Source organism: Oncorhynchus masou, unplaced genomic scaffold (assembly GCF_036934945.1).
Source record: "Oncorhynchus masou masou isolate Uvic2021 unplaced genomic scaffold, UVic_Omas_1.1 unplaced_scaffold_1326, whole genome shotgun sequence".
Classification (NCBI taxonomy): domain Eukaryota; kingdom Metazoa; phylum Chordata; class Actinopteri; order Salmoniformes; family Salmonidae; genus Oncorhynchus; species Oncorhynchus masou.
This window is the reverse complement of record NW_027003132.1, coordinates 67,479-83,461: the sequence shown is the minus strand read 5'-3', so window position 1 is coordinate 83,461 and position 15,983 is coordinate 67,479. Positions and strand designations below refer to the sequence as shown.

Below are 15,983 nucleotides of genomic sequence, written 5' to 3'. Positions count from 1 at the left end.
CCCCAGGTTAAATATATATAACTGTGTGTGTCCCCAGGTTAAATATATATAACTGTGTGTGTCCTCAGATTAAATATATATAACTGTGTGTGTCCTCAGGTTAAATATATATAACTGTGTGTGTCCCCAGGTTAAATATATATAACTGTGTGTGTCCCCTGGTTAAATATATATAACTGTGTGTGTCCTCAGGTTAAATATATATAACTGTGTGTGTCCAGGTTAAATATATATAACTGTGTGTGTCCCCAGGTTAAATATATATAACTGTGTGTGTCCAGGTTAAATATATATAACTGTGTGTGTCCAGGTTAAATATATATAACTGTGTGTGTGTGTCCCCAGGTTAGATATATATAACTGTGTGTGTCCAGGTTAAATATATATAACTGTGTGTGTCCCCAGGTTAAATATATATAACTGTGTGTGTCCCCAGGTTAAATATATATAACTGTGTGTGTCCAGGTTAAATATATAGAACTGTGTGTGTCCAGATTAAATATATATAACTGTGTGTGTCCCCAGGTTAAATATATATAACTGTGTGTGTGTCCCCAGGTTAAATATATATAACTGTGTGTGTCCCCAGGTTAAATATATATAACTGTGTGTGTCCCCAGGTTAAATATATATAACTGTGTGTGTCCAGGTTAAATATATAGAACTGTGTGTGTCCAGGTTAAATATATATAACTGTGTGTGTCCAGGTTAAATATATATAACTGTGTGTGTCCCCAGGTTAAATATATATAACTGTGTGTCCCCAGGTTAAATATATATAACTGTGTGTGTCCCCAGGTTAAATATATATAACTGTGTGTGTGTGTCCAGGTTAAATATATATAACTGTGTGTGTCCAGGTTAAATATATAGAACTGTGTGTGTGTCCAGGTTAAATATATAGAACTGTGTGTGTCCCCAGGTTAAATATATATAACTGTGTGTGTCCAGGTTAAATATATAGAACTGTGTGTGTCCCCAGGTTAAATATATATAACTGTGTGTGTCCCCAGGTTAAATATATATAACTGTGTGTCCCCAGGTTAAATATATATAACTGTGTGTGTCCCCAGGTTAAATATATATAACTGTGTGTGTCCCCTGGTTAAATATATATAACTGTGTGTGTCCTCAGGTTAAATATATATAACTGTGTGTGTCCAGGTTAAATATATATAACTGTGTGTGTCCCCAGGTTAAATATATATAACTGTGTGTGTCCAGGTTAAATATATATAACTGTGTGTGTCCAGGTTAAATATATATAACTGTGTGTGTGTGTCCCCAGGTTAGATATATATAACTGTGTGTGTCCAGGTTAAATATATATAACTGTGTGTGTCCCCAGGTTAAATATATATAACTGTGTGTGTCCCCAGGTTAAATATATATAACTGTGTGTGTCCAGGTTAAATATATAGAACTGTGTGTGTCCAGATTAAATATATATAACTGTGTGTGTCCCCAGGTTAAATATATATAACTGTGTGTGTGTCCCCAGGTTAAATATATATAACTGTGTGTGTCCCCAGGTTAAATATATATAACTGTGTGTGTGTCCAGGTTAAATATATATAACTGTGTGTGTCCAGGTTAAATATATAGAACTGTGTGTGTCCAGGTTAAATATATATAACTGTGTGTGTCCAGGTTAAATATATATAACTGTGTGTGTCCCCAGGTTAAATATATATAACTGTGTGTCCCCAGGTTAAATATATATAACTGTGTGTGTCCCCAGGTTAAATATATATAACTGTGTGTGTGTGTCCAGGTTAAATATATATAACTGTGTGTGTCCAGGTTAAATATATAGAACTGTGTGTGTGTCCAGGTTAAATATATAGAACTGTGTGTGTCCCCAGGTTAAATATATATAACTGTGTGTGTCCAGGTTAAATATATAGAACTGTGTGTGTGTGTCCAGGTTAAATATATATAACTGTGTGTCTCCAGGTTAAATATATATAACTGTGTGTGTCCCCAGGTTAAATATATATAACTGTGTGTGTCCCCAGGTTAAATATATAGAACTGTGTGTCCCCAGGTTAAATATATAGAACTGTGTGTGTCCAGATTAAATATATATAACTGTGTGTGTCCCCAGGTTAAATATATATAACTGTGTGTGTCCAGGTTAAATATATATAACTGTGTGTGTCCCCAGGTTAAATATATATAACTGTGTGTCCCCAGGTTAAATATATAGAACTGTGTGTGTCCCCAGTTTAAATATATATAACTGTGTGTCCCCAGGTTAAATATATATAACTGTGTGTGTGTCCCCAGGTTAAATATATATAACTGTGTGTGTCCCCAGGTTAAATATATATAACTGTGTGTGTGTCCCCAGGTTAAATATATATAACTGTCTGTGTGTCCAGGTTAAATATATATAACTGTGTGTGTCCCCAGGTTAAATATATATAACTGTGTGTCTCCAGGTTAAATATATATAACTGTGTGTGTCCCCAGGGTGTGTCCTCAGGTTAAATATATATAACTGTGTGTGTCCCCAGGTTAAATATATAAAACTGTGTGTGTGTCCAGGTTAAATATATATAACTGTGTGTGTCCAGGTTAAATATATATAACTGTGTGTGTCCCCAGGTTAAATATATATAACTGTGTGTGTGTCCCCAGGTTAAATATATATAACTGTGTGTGTCCAGGTTAAATATATATAACTGTGTGTGTCCCCAGGTTAAATATATATAACTGTGTGTGTGTCCCCAGGTTAAATATATATAACTGTGTGTGTCCAGGTTAAATATATATAACTGTGTGTGTCCCCAGGTTAAAAATATATAACTGTGTGTGTGTGTCCAGGTTAAATATATATAACTGTGTGTGTGTGTCCAGGTTAAATATATATAACTGTGTGTGTGTCCAGGTTAAATATATATAACTGTGTGTGTGTCCCCAGGTTAAATATATATAACTGTGTGTGTGTCCCCAGGTTAAATATATATAACTGTGTGTGTGTGTGTCCAGGTTAAATATATATAACTGTGTGTGTCCCCAGGTTAAATATATATAACTGTGTGTCCCCAGGTTAAATATATATAACTGTGTGTGTCCCCAGGTTAAATATATATAACTGTGTGTCCCCAGGTTAAATATATATAACTGTGTGTGTGTCCAGGTTAAATATATATAACTGTGTGTGTCCTCAGGTTAAATATATATAACTGTGTGTGTCCAGATTAAATATATATAACTGTGTGTGTCCAGATTAAATATATATAACTGTGTGTGTCCCCAGGTTAAATATATATAACTGTGTGTGTCCAGGTTAAATATATATAACTGTGTGTGTGTCCAGGTTAAATATATATAACTGTGTGTGTGTCCAGGTTAAATATATATAACTGTGTGTGTGTGTCCAGGTTAAATATATATAACTGTGTGTGTCCCCTGGTTAAATATATATAACTGTGTGTGTGTCCAGGTTAAATATATATAACTGTGTGTGTCCCCAGGTTAAATATATATAACTGTGTGTGTCCCCAGGTTAAATATATATAACTGTGTGTGTCCTCAGGTTAAATATATATAACTGTGTGTGTCCAGGTTAAATATATATAACTGTGTGTGTCCAGGTTAAATATATATAACTGTGTGTGTCCCCAGGTTAAATATATATAACTGTGTGTGTCCCCAGGTTAAATATATATAACTGTGTGTGTCCAGGTTAAATATATATAACTGTGTGTGTCCCCAGGTTAAATATATATAACTGTGTGTGTGTCCCCAGGTTAAATATATATAACTGTGTGTGTGTCCAGGTTAAATATATATAACTGTGTGTGTGTCCCCAGGTTAAATATATATAACTGTGTGTGTGTCCCCAGGTTAAATATATATAACTGTGTGTGTGTGTGTGTCCAGGTTAAATATATATAACTGTGTGTGTCCCCAGGTTAAATATATATAACTGTGTGTGTGTCCAGGTTAAATATATATAACTGTGTGTGTGTCCAGGTTAAATATATATAACTGTGTGTCCCCAGGTTAAATATATATAACTGTGTGTGTCCCCAGGTTAAATATATATAACTGTGTGTGTCCTCAGATTAAATATATATAACTGTGTGTGTCCTCAGGTTAAATATATATAACTGTGTGTGTCCCCAGGTTAAATATATATAACTGTGTGTGTCCCCTGGTTAAATATATATAACTGTGTGTGTCCTCAGGTTAAATATATAGAACTGTGTGTGTCCAGGTTAAATATATATAACTGTGTGTGTCCCCAGGTTAAATATATATAACTGTGTGTGTCCCCAGGTTAAATATATATAACTGTGTGTGTCCCCAGGTTAAATATATATAACTGTGTGTGTCCAGGTTAAATATATATAACTGTGTGTGTGTCCAGGTTAAATATATATAACTGTGTGTGTCCCCAGGTTAAATATATATAACTGTGTGTGTCCCCAGGTTAAATATATATAACTGTGTGTGTCCCCAGGTTAAATATATATAACTGTGTGTGTCCCCAGGTTAAATATATATAACTGTGTGTGTCCAGGTTAAATATATATAACTGTGTGTGTCTCCAGGTTAAATATATATAACTGTGTGTGTCCCCAGGTTAAATATATATAACTGTGTGTGTCCAGGTTAAATATATATAACTGTGTGTGTCTCCAGGTTAAATATATATAACTGTGTGTGTCCCCAGGTTAAATATATATAACTGTGTGTCCCCAGGTTAAATATATATAACTGTGTGTCTCCAGGTTAAATATATATAACTGTGTGTGTCCCCAGGTTAAATATATATAACTGTGTGTGTCCAGGTTAAATATATATAACTGTGTGTGTCTCCAGGTTAAATATATATAACTGTGTGTGTCCCCAGGTTAAATATATATGACTGTGTGTCCCCAGGTTAAATATATATAACTGTGTGTGTCCCCAGGTTAAATATATATAACTGTGTGTGTCCCCAGGTTAAATATATATAACTGTGTGTGTCCCCAGGTTAAATATATATAACTGTGTGTGTCCCCAGGTTAAATATATATAACTGTGTGTGTCCCCAGGTTAAATATATATAACTGTGTGTCCCCAGGTTAAATATATATAACTGTGTGTGTCTCCAGGTTAAATATATAGAACTGTGTGTCCCCAGGTTAAATATATATAACTGTGTGTGTCCCCAGGTTAAATATATATAACTGTGTGTGTCCCCAGGTTAAATATATATAACTGTGTGTGTCCAGGTTAAATATATATAACTGTGTGTGTGTCCAGGTTAAATATATATAACTGTGTGTCTCCAGGTTAAATATATATAACTGTGTGTCTCCAGGTTAAATATATATAACTGTGTGTGTCCCCAGGTTAAATATATATAACTGTGTGTGTCCAGGTTAAATATATATAACTGTGTGTGTCCCCAGGTTAAATATATATAACTGTGTGTGTGTCCAGGTTAAATATATATAACTGTGTGTGTCCAGGTTAAATATATAGAACTGTGTGTGTGTCCAGGTTAAATATATATAACTGTGTGTGTCCAGGTTAAATATATAGAACTGTGTGTGTGTCCAGGTTAAATATATATTACTGTGTGTGTCCCCAGGTTAAATATATATAACTGTGTGTGTCCAGGTTAAATATATAGAACTGTGTGTGTCCCCAGGTTAAATATATATAACTGTGTGTGTCCCCAGGTTAAATATATATAACTGTGTGTCCCCAGGTTAAATATATATAACTGTGTGTGTCCCCAGGTTAAATATATATAACTGTGTGTGTCCCCAGGTTAAATATATATAACTGTGTGTGTGTCCCCAGGTTAAATATATATAACTGTGTGTGTGTCCCCAGGTTAAATATATATAACTGTGTGTGTCCCCAGGTTAAATATATATAACTGTGTGTGTCCCCAGGTTAAATATATTTAACTGTGTGTGTGTCCCCAGGTTAAATATATATAACTGTGTGTGTCCCCAGGTTAAATATATATAACTGTGTGTGTCCAGGTTAAATATATATAACTGTGTGTCCCCAGGTTAAATATATATAACTGTGTGTGTCCAGGTTAAATATATATAACTGTGTGTGTCCCCAGGTTAAATATATATAACTGTGTGTGTCCCCAGGTTAAATATATATAACTGTGTGTGTCCCCAGGTTAAATATATATAACTGTGTGTGTCCCCAGGTTAAATATATATAACTGTGTGTGTGTCCAGGTTAAATATATATAACTGTGTGTGTGTCCCCAGGTTAAATATATATAACTGTGTGTGTGTCCCCAGGTTAAATATATATAACTGTGTGTGTGTGTGTGTCCAGGTTAAATATATATAACTGTGTGTGTCCCCAGGTTAAATATATATAACTGTGTGTGTGTCCAGGTTAAATATATATAACTGTGTGTGTGTCCAGGTTAAATATATATAACTGTGTGTCCCCAGGTTAAATATATATAACTGTGTGTGTCCCCAGGTTAAATATATATAACTGTGTGTGTCCTCAGATTAAATATATATAACTGTGTGTGTCCTCAGGTTAAATATATATAACTGTGTGTGTCCCCAGGTTAAATATATATAACTGTGTGTGTCCCCTGGTTAAATATATATAACTGTGTGTGTCCTCAGGTTAAATATATAGAACTGTGTGTGTCCAGGTTAAATATATATAACTGTGTGTGTCCCCAGGTTAAATATATATAACTGTGTGTGTCCCCAGGTTAAATATATATAACTGTGTGTGTCCCCAGGTTAAATATATATAACTGTGTGTGTCCAGGTTAAATATATATAACTGTGTGTGTGTCCAGGTTAAATATATATAACTGTGTGTGTCCCCAGGTTAAATATATATAACTGTGTGTGTCCCCAGGTTAAATATATATAACTGTGTGTGTCCCCAGGTTAAATATATATAACTGTGTGTGTCCCCAGGTTAAATATATATAACTGTGTGTGTCCAGGTTAAATATATATAACTGTGTGTGTCTCCAGGTTAAATATATATAACTGTGTGTGTCCCCAGGTTAAATATATATAACTGTGTGTGTCCAGGTTAAATATATATAACTGTGTGTGTCTCCAGGTTAAATATATATAACTGTGTGTGTCCCCAGGTTAAATATATATAACTGTGTGTCCCCAGGTTAAATATATATAACTGTGTGTCTCCAGGTTAAATATATATAACTGTGTGTGTCCCCAGGTTAAATATATATAACTGTGTGTGTCCAGGTTAAATATATATAACTGTGTGTGTCTCCAGGTTAAATATATATAACTGTGTGTGTCCCCAGGTTAAATATATATGACTGTGTGTCCCCAGGTTAAATATATATAACTGTGTGTGTCCCCAGGTTAAATATATATAACTGTGTGTGTCCCCAGGTTAAATATATATAACTGTGTGTGTCCCCAGGTTAAATATATATAACTGTGTGTGTCCCCAGGTTAAATATATATAACTGTGTGTGTCCCCAGGTTAAATATATATAACTGTGTGTCCCCAGGTTAAATATATATAACTGTGTGTGTCTCCAGGTTAAATATATAGAACTGTGTGTCCCCAGGTTAAATATATATAACTGTGTGTGTCCCCAGGTTAAATATATATAACTGTGTGTGTCCCCAGGTTAAATATATATAACTGTGTGTGTCCAGGTTAAATATATATAACTGTGTGTGTGTCCAGGTTAAATATATATAACTGTGTGTCTCCAGGTTAAATATATATAACTGTGTGTCTCCAGGTTAAATATATATAACTGTGTGTGTCCCCAGGTTAAATATATATAACTGTGTGTGTCCAGGTTAAATATATATAACTGTGTGTGTCCCCAGGTTAAATATATATAACTGTGTGTGTGTCCAGGTTAAATATATATAACTGTGTGTGTCCAGGTTAAATATATAGAACTGTGTGTGTGTCCAGGTTAAATATATATAACTGTGTGTGTCCAGGTTAAATATATAGAACTGTGTGTGTGTCCAGGTTAAATATATATTACTGTGTGTGTCCCCAGGTTAAATATATATAACTGTGTGTGTCCAGGTTAAATATATAGAACTGTGTGTGTGTCCAGGTTAAATATATATAACTGTGTGTGTCCCCAGGTTAAATATATATAACTGTGTGTCCTCAGGTTAAATATATATAACTGTGTGTGTCCAGGTTAAATATATATAACTGTGTGTCTCCAGGTTAAATATATATAACTGTGTGTGTCCCCAGGTTAAATATATATAACTGTGTGTGTCCCCAGGTTAAATATATATAACTGTGTGTCCCCAGGTTAAATATATATAACTGTGTGTGTCCCCAGGTTAAATATATATAACTGTGTGTGTCCCCAGGTTAAATATATATAACTGTGTGTGTGTCCCCAGGTTAAATATATATAACTGTGTGTGTGTCCCCAGGTTAAATATATATAACTGTGTGTGTCCCCAGGTTAAATATATATAACTGTGTGTGTCCCCAGGTTAAATATATTTAACTGTGTGTGTGTCCCCAGGTTAAATATATATAACTGTGTGTGTCCCCAGGTTAAATATATATAACTGTGTGTGTCCAGGTTAAATATATATAACTGTGTGTCCCCAGGTTAAATATATATAACTGTGTGTGTCCAGGTTAAATATATATAACTGTGTGTGTCCCCAGGTTAAATATATATAACTGTGTGTGTCCCCAGGTTAAATATATATAACTGTGTGTGTCCCCAGGTTAAATATATATAACTGTGTGTGTCCCCAGGTTAAATATATATAACTGTGTGTGTGTCCCCAGGTTAAATATATATAACTGTGTGTCCCCAGGTTAAATATATATAACTGTGTGTGTCTCCAGGTTAAATATATATAACTGTGTGTGTGTCCCCAGGTTAAATATATATAACTGTGTGTCCCCAGGTTAAATATATATAACTGTGTGTGTCCCCAGGTTCCGTGGTGTCCAGACGGGGACAGACAGCCGGGTGGCAGAGCTCCTGAACCAGTTGAAGCTGAGGAGCTTTGAGACAGAGCGCTCTCAGATGGTACAGGAGGAGACCGCCAGGAACCTGGAACAGTGTCAGATGGAGACAGAGAAACACCAGAAGAAGCTAGAGGTTGGGGTCCCAAATGGTGCCCTATTCCCTGTATAGTGCACTACTTTAGACCAGAGCCCTATAGAACCTTATTCCCTATATAGTGCACTACTTTAGACCAGAGCCCTATAGAACCTTATTCCCTATATAGTGCACTACTTTAGACCAGGACCCTATAGAACCCTATTCCCTATATATAGTACACTACTTTAGACCAGAGCCCTATAGAACCCTATTCCCTATATATAGTGCACTACTTTAGACCAGGACCCTATAGAACCCTATTCCCTATATAGTGCACTACTTTAGACCAGGGCCCAGAGGAGGAACCAGAAAACCAGACTACTGGAATCCTAAGCATTTTGGTTGTTAGAACGTCCTAGATGGGCAGCCCATTAGCTCTGGTCTAGGGTGTTACATACAGCCCCTTGGCTCTGGTCCAGGGTGTCAGCCCTTAGCTCTGGTCCAGGGTGTTACGTATAGCCCCTTGGCTCTGGTCCAGGGTGTTACATACAGCCCTTAGCTCCGGTCCAGGGTGTTACATACAGCCCTTAGCTCTGGTCCAGGGTGTTACATACAGCCCTTAGCTCTGGTCCAGGGTGTTACATACAGCCCTTAGCTCCGGTCCAGGGTGTTACATACAGCCCATAGCTCCGGTCCAGGGTGTTACATACAGCCCCTTAGCTCCGGTCCAGGGTGTTACATACAGCCCTTAGCTCCGGTCCAGGGTGTTACATACAGCCCTTAGCTCCGGTCCAGGGTGTTACATACAGCCCTTAGCGCCGGTCCAGGGTGTTACATACAGCCCTTAGCTCTTGTCCAGTGTGTTACATACAGCCCTTAGCTCTTGTCCAGTGTGTTACATACAGCCCTTAGCTCCGGTCCAGGGTGTTACATACAGCCCTTAGCTCCGGTCCAGGGTGTTACATACAGCCCTTAGCTCTGGTCCAGGGTGTTACATACAGCCCGTAGCTCTGGTCCAGGGTGTTACATACAGCCCTTAGCTCCGGTCCAGGGTGTTACATACAGCCCGTAGCTCTGGTCCAGGGTGTTACATACAGCCCTTAGCTCCGGTCCAGGGTGTTACATACAGCCCGTAGCTCTGGTCCAGGGTGTTACATACAGCCCTTAGCTCCGGTCCAGGGTGTTACATACAGCCCATAGCTCTGGTCCAGGGTGTTACATACAGCCCTTAGCTCTGGTCCAGGGTGTTACATACAGCCCTTAGCTCCGGTCCAGGGTGTTACATACAGCTTGCTGAGCCCGGGGGGCAGGGTAGCCTAGTGGTTAGAGCGTTGGACTAGTAACCGAAAGGTTGCAAGTTCGAATCCCCGAGCTGACAAGGTACAAATCTGTCGTTCTGCCCCTGAACAAGGCAGTTAACCCACTGTTCCTAGGCCGTCATTGAAAATAAGAATTAGTTCTTAACTGACTTGCCTGGTTAAATAAAGGTAAAAAATAAAAATAAATAATAATAACTTCCCCGGGTCTTCCATCAGGTCATGACCAAGGAGTTGTACAGGCTTCAGGCGTCCTCAGAGAAGCAGATAACGGAACTCCAGGCCCAGAATGCTGAGCAGCAGGCCAGACTACAGACCTACGAGAAACTGGAGCAGGAGCTGGACGATGTCACCATGCAGGCTGCTGAAAGTAATGTCCTCACGACGTTAGGATAATACCAGTAGCAGTGATACACACACACACACACACACACTCTGTCTACTGTCGGCTGTCCTGGAGGGACTACTGCTGCTGTTATAGGTACACACACACACACACACACACACACACACACACACACACACACACACACACACACACACACACACACACTCTGTCTACTGTCGGCTGTCCTGGAGGGACGACTGCTGCTGTTATAGGTACACACACACACACACACACACACACACTCTGTCTACTATCGGCTGTCCTGGAGGGACTACTGCTGCTGTTATAGGTACACACACACACACACACACACACACACACACTCTGTCTGCTGTCGGCTGTCCTGGAGGGACTACTGCTGCTGTTATAGGTACACACACACACACACACACACACACACACTCTGTCTACTGTCCGGCTGTCGGCTGTCCTGGAGGGACTACTGCTGCTGTTGTAGGTACACACACACACACACACACACACACTCTGTCTACTGTCGGCTGTCCTGGAGGGACTACTGCTGCTGTTATAGGTACACACACACACACACACACACACACACACACACACACACACACTCTGTCTACTGTCGGCTGTCCTGGAGGGACTACTGCTGAAAGTAATGTTCTCATGACGTTAGGATAATACCAGTAGCAGTGATCGACAGTGATACACACACTCTGCTCTGATGCAATATTTTCCGTTATGAAATGTAACCATTCATTATTTCCGTTGGTTGTTGTCTCTCTGGTCAGTTGATAATGAGGAGGAAGCAGAGAGAGTTCTGTTCTCCTACGGCTATGGTGCCAACGTTCCCACAACCGCCAAGAGACGACTCAGGCAGAGGTGAGATCTGACCTGACGGGGCCCCGAACGGCCTCTTATTCACTATGGGCCCTGGTCTAAAGTAGTGCACTATATAGGGAATAGGGTTCTATAGGGCCCTGGTCTAAAGTAGTGCACTATATAGGGTTCTATAGGGCCCTGGTCTGAAGTAGTGCACTATATAGGGAATAGGGTTCTATAGGGCCCTGGTCTAAAGTAGTGCACTATATAGGGTTCTATAGGGCCCTGGTCTAAAGTAGTGCACTATATAGGGTTCTATAGGGCCCTGGTCTGAAGTAGTGCACTATATAGGGTTCTATAGGGCCCTGGTCTGAAGTAGTGCACTATATAGGGTTCTATAGGGCCCTGGTCTAAAGTAGTGCACTATATAGGGTTCTATAGGGCCCTGGTCTAAAGTAGTGCACTATATAGGGTTCTATAGGGCCCTGGTCTAAAGTAGTGCACTATATAGGGTTCTATAGGGCCCTGGTCTAAAGTAGTGCACTATATAGGGAATAGGGTTCTATAGGGCCCTGGTCTAAAGTAGTGCACTATATAGGGTTCTATAGGGCCCTGGACTAAAGTAGTGCACTATATAGGGAATAGGGTTCTATAGGGCCCTGGTCTAAAGTAGTGCACTATATAGGGTTCTATAGGGCCCTGGTCTAAAGTAGTGCACTATATAGGGAATAGGGTTCTATAGGGCCCTGGTCTAAAGTAGTGCACTATATAGGGTTCTATAGGGCCCTGGTCTAAAGTAGTGCACTATATAGGGAATAGGGTTCTATAGGGCCCTGGTCTAAAGTAGTGCACTATATAGGGTTCTATAGGGCCCTGGTCTAAAGTAGTGCACTATATAGGGTTCTATAGGGCCCTGGTCTAAAGTAGTGCACTATATAGGGTTCTATAGGGCCCTGGTCTAAACTAGTGCACTATATAGGGAATAGGGTTCTATAGGGCCCTGGTCTAAAGTAGTGCACTATATAGGGTTCTATAGGGCCCTGGTCTAAAGTAGTGCACTATATAGGGAATAGGGTTCTATAGGGCCCTGGTCTAAAGTAGTGCACTATATAGGGTTCTATAGGGCCCTGGTCTAAAGTAGTGCACTATATAGGGAATAGGGTTCTATAGGGCCCTGGTCTAAAGTAGTGCACTATATAGGGTTCTATAGGGCCCTGGTCTAAAGTAGTGCACTATATAGGGAATAGGGTTCTATAGGGCCCTGGTCTAAAGTAGTGCACTATATAGGGTTCTATAGGGCCCTGGTCTAAAGTAGTGTACTATATAGGGTTCTATAGGGCCCTGGTCTAAAGTAGTGCACTATATAGGGTTCTATAGGGCCCTGGTCTAAAGTAGTGCACTATATAGGGAATAGGGTTCTATAGGGCCCTGGTCTAAAGTAGTGCACTATATAGGGAATAGGGTTCTATAGGGCCCTGGTCTAAAGTAGTGCACTATATAGGGAATAGGGTTATATAGGGCCCTGGTCTAAAGTAGTGCACTATATAGGGAATAGGGTTCTATAGGGCCCTGGTCTAAAGTAGTGTACTATATAGGGTTCTATAGGGTCCTGGTCTAAAGTAGTGCACTATATAGGGTTCTATAGGGCCCTGGTCTAAAGTGGTGTACTATATAAGGAATAGGGTTCTATAGGGCTCTGGTCTAAAGTAGTGCACTATATAGGGAATAGGGTTCTATAGGGCCCTGATCTAAACTAGTGCACTATATAGTGAATAGGGTGGAATTTGTGATACATGAGTATTGTTGGGTTTTATGTTTGAGAGTTTATTTAATGTGTGTTGCAGTGTCCATCTGGCCTGTAGACTGTTGCAGCTGGAGAAACAGAACACACTGCTGAGGAGAGATCTGGAGAGACGCAACGCACACACAGGACAGATCTCTGAGGAGGTAACACACAGGGCAGATCTCTGAGGAGGCAACACACAGGACAGATCTCTGAGGAGGTAACACACAGGACAGATCTCTGAGGAGGTAACACACAGGACAGATCTCTGAGGAGGTAACACACAGGACAGATCTCTGAGGAGGTAACACACAGGACAGATCTCTGAGGAGGTAACACACAGGACAGATCTCTGAGGAGGTAACACACAGGACAGATCTCTGAGGAGGTAACACACAGGACAGATCTCTGAGGAGGTAACACACAGGACAGATCTCTGAGGAGGTAACACACAGGGCAGATCTCTGAGGAGGTAACACACAGGACAGATCTCTGAGGAGGTAACACACAGGACAGATCTCTGAGGAGGTAACACACAGGACAGATCTCTGAGGAGGTAACACATCACACAGGACAGATCTCTGAGGAGGCAACACACAGGACAGATCTCTGAGGAGGTAACACACAGGACAGATCTCTGAGGAGGTAACACACAGGACAGACCTCTGAGGAGGTAACACACAGGACAGATCTCTGAGGAGGTAACACACAGGACAGATCTCTGAGGAGGTAACACACAGGACAGATCTCTGAGGAGGTAACACACAGGACAGATCTCTGAGGAGGTAACACACAGGACAGATCTCTGAGGAGGTAACACACAGGACAGATCTCTGAGGAGGTAACACACAGGACAGATCTCTGAGGAGGTAACACACAGGACAGATCTCTGAGGAGGTAACACATCACACAGGACAGATCTCTGAGGAGGTAACACACAGGACAGATCTCTGAGGAGGTAACACACAGGACAGACCTCTGAGGAGGTAACACACAGGACAGATCTCTGAGGAGGTAACACACAGGACAGATCTCTGAGGAGGTAACACACAGGACAGATCTCTGAGGAGGTAACACACAGGACAGATCTCTGAGGAGGTAACACACAGGACAGATCTCTGAGGAGGTAACACACAGGACAGATCTCTGAGGAGGTAACACACAGGACAGATCTCTGAGGAGGTAACACACAGGACAGATCTCTGAGGAGGTAACACACAGGACAGATCTCTGAGGAGGTAACACATCACACAGGACAGATCTCTGAGGAGGTAACACATCACACAGGACAGATCTCTGAGGAGGTAACACACAGGGCAGATCTCTGAGGAGGTAACACACAGGACAGATCTCTGAGGAGGTAACACACAGGACAGATCTCTGAGGAGGTAACACACAGGACAGACCTCTGAGGAGGTAACACATCACACAGGACAGATCTCTGAGGAGGTAACACACAGGACAGATCTCTGAGGAGGTAACACACAGGACAGATCTCTGAGGAGGTAACACACAGGACAGATCTCTGAGGAGGTAACACACAGGACAGATCTCTGAGGAGGTAACACACAGGACAGACCTCTGAGGAGGTAACACACAGGACAGATCTCTGAGGAGGTAACACACAGGACAGATCTCTGAGGAGGTAACACACAGGACAGATCTCTGAGGAGGTAACACACAGGACAGATCTCTGAGGAGGTAACACACAGGACAGATCTCTGAGGAGGTAACACACAGGACAGATCTCTGAGGAGGTAACACACAGGACAGATCTCTGAGGAGGTAACACACAGGACAGATCTCTGAGGAGGTAACACACAGGACAGATCTCTGAGGAGGTAACACACAGGACAGATCTCTGAGGAGGTAACACACAGGACAGATCTCTGAGGAGGTAACACACAGGACAGATCTCTGAGGAGGTAACACACAGGACAGATCTCTGAGGAGGTAACACACAGGACAGATCTCTGAGGAGGTAACACACAGGACAGATCTCTGAGGAGGTAACACACAGGACAGATCTCTGAGGAGGTAACACACAGGACAGATCTCTGAGGAGGTAACACACAGGACAGATCTCTGAGGAGGTAACACACAGGACAGATCTCTGAGGAGGTAACACACAGGACAGATCTCTGAGGAGGTAACACACAGGACAGATCTCTGAGGAGGTATCACACAGGACAGATCTCTGAGGAGGTAACACACAGGACAGATCTCTGAGGAGGTAACACACAGGACAGATCTCTGAGGAGGTAACACACAGGACAGATCTCTGAGGAGGTAACACACAGGACAGATCTCTGAGGAGGTAACACACACAGGACAGATCTCTGAGGAGGTAACACACAGGACAGATCTCTGAGGAGGTAACACACAGGACAGATCTCTGAGGAGGTAACACACAGGACAGATCTCTGAGGAGGTAACACATCACACAGGACAGATCTCTGAGGAGGTAACACACAGGACAGATCTCTGAGGAGGTAACACATCACACAGGACAGATCTCTGAGGAGGTAACACACAGGACAGATCTCTGAGGAGGTAACACATCACACAGGACAGATCTCTGAGGAGGTATCACACAGGACAGATCTCTGAGGAGGTAACACATCACACAGGACAGATCTCTGAGGAGGTATCACACAGGACAGATCT

General features: G+C 40.8%; 1 protein-coding gene across 1 annotated transcript in view; it reads left to right on the top strand.

Moving 5' to 3' along the window:
• pibf1 (progesterone immunomodulatory binding factor 1) overlaps positions 1–15,983 on the top strand; it is a 104,809-nt gene that overhangs the window by 61,650 nt on the left and 27,176 nt on the right. Inside the window, exons 10-13 of the mRNA XM_064958695.1 lie at positions 8,935–9,100; positions 10,579–10,729; positions 11,503–11,593; positions 13,378–13,480. Of these exons, the coding sequence (XP_064814767.1) occupies positions 8,935–9,100; positions 10,579–10,729; positions 11,503–11,593; positions 13,378–13,480 (511 nt within the window). The remainder of the gene's footprint in view (positions 1–8,934; positions 9,101–10,578; positions 10,730–11,502; positions 11,594–13,377; positions 13,481–15,983) is intronic.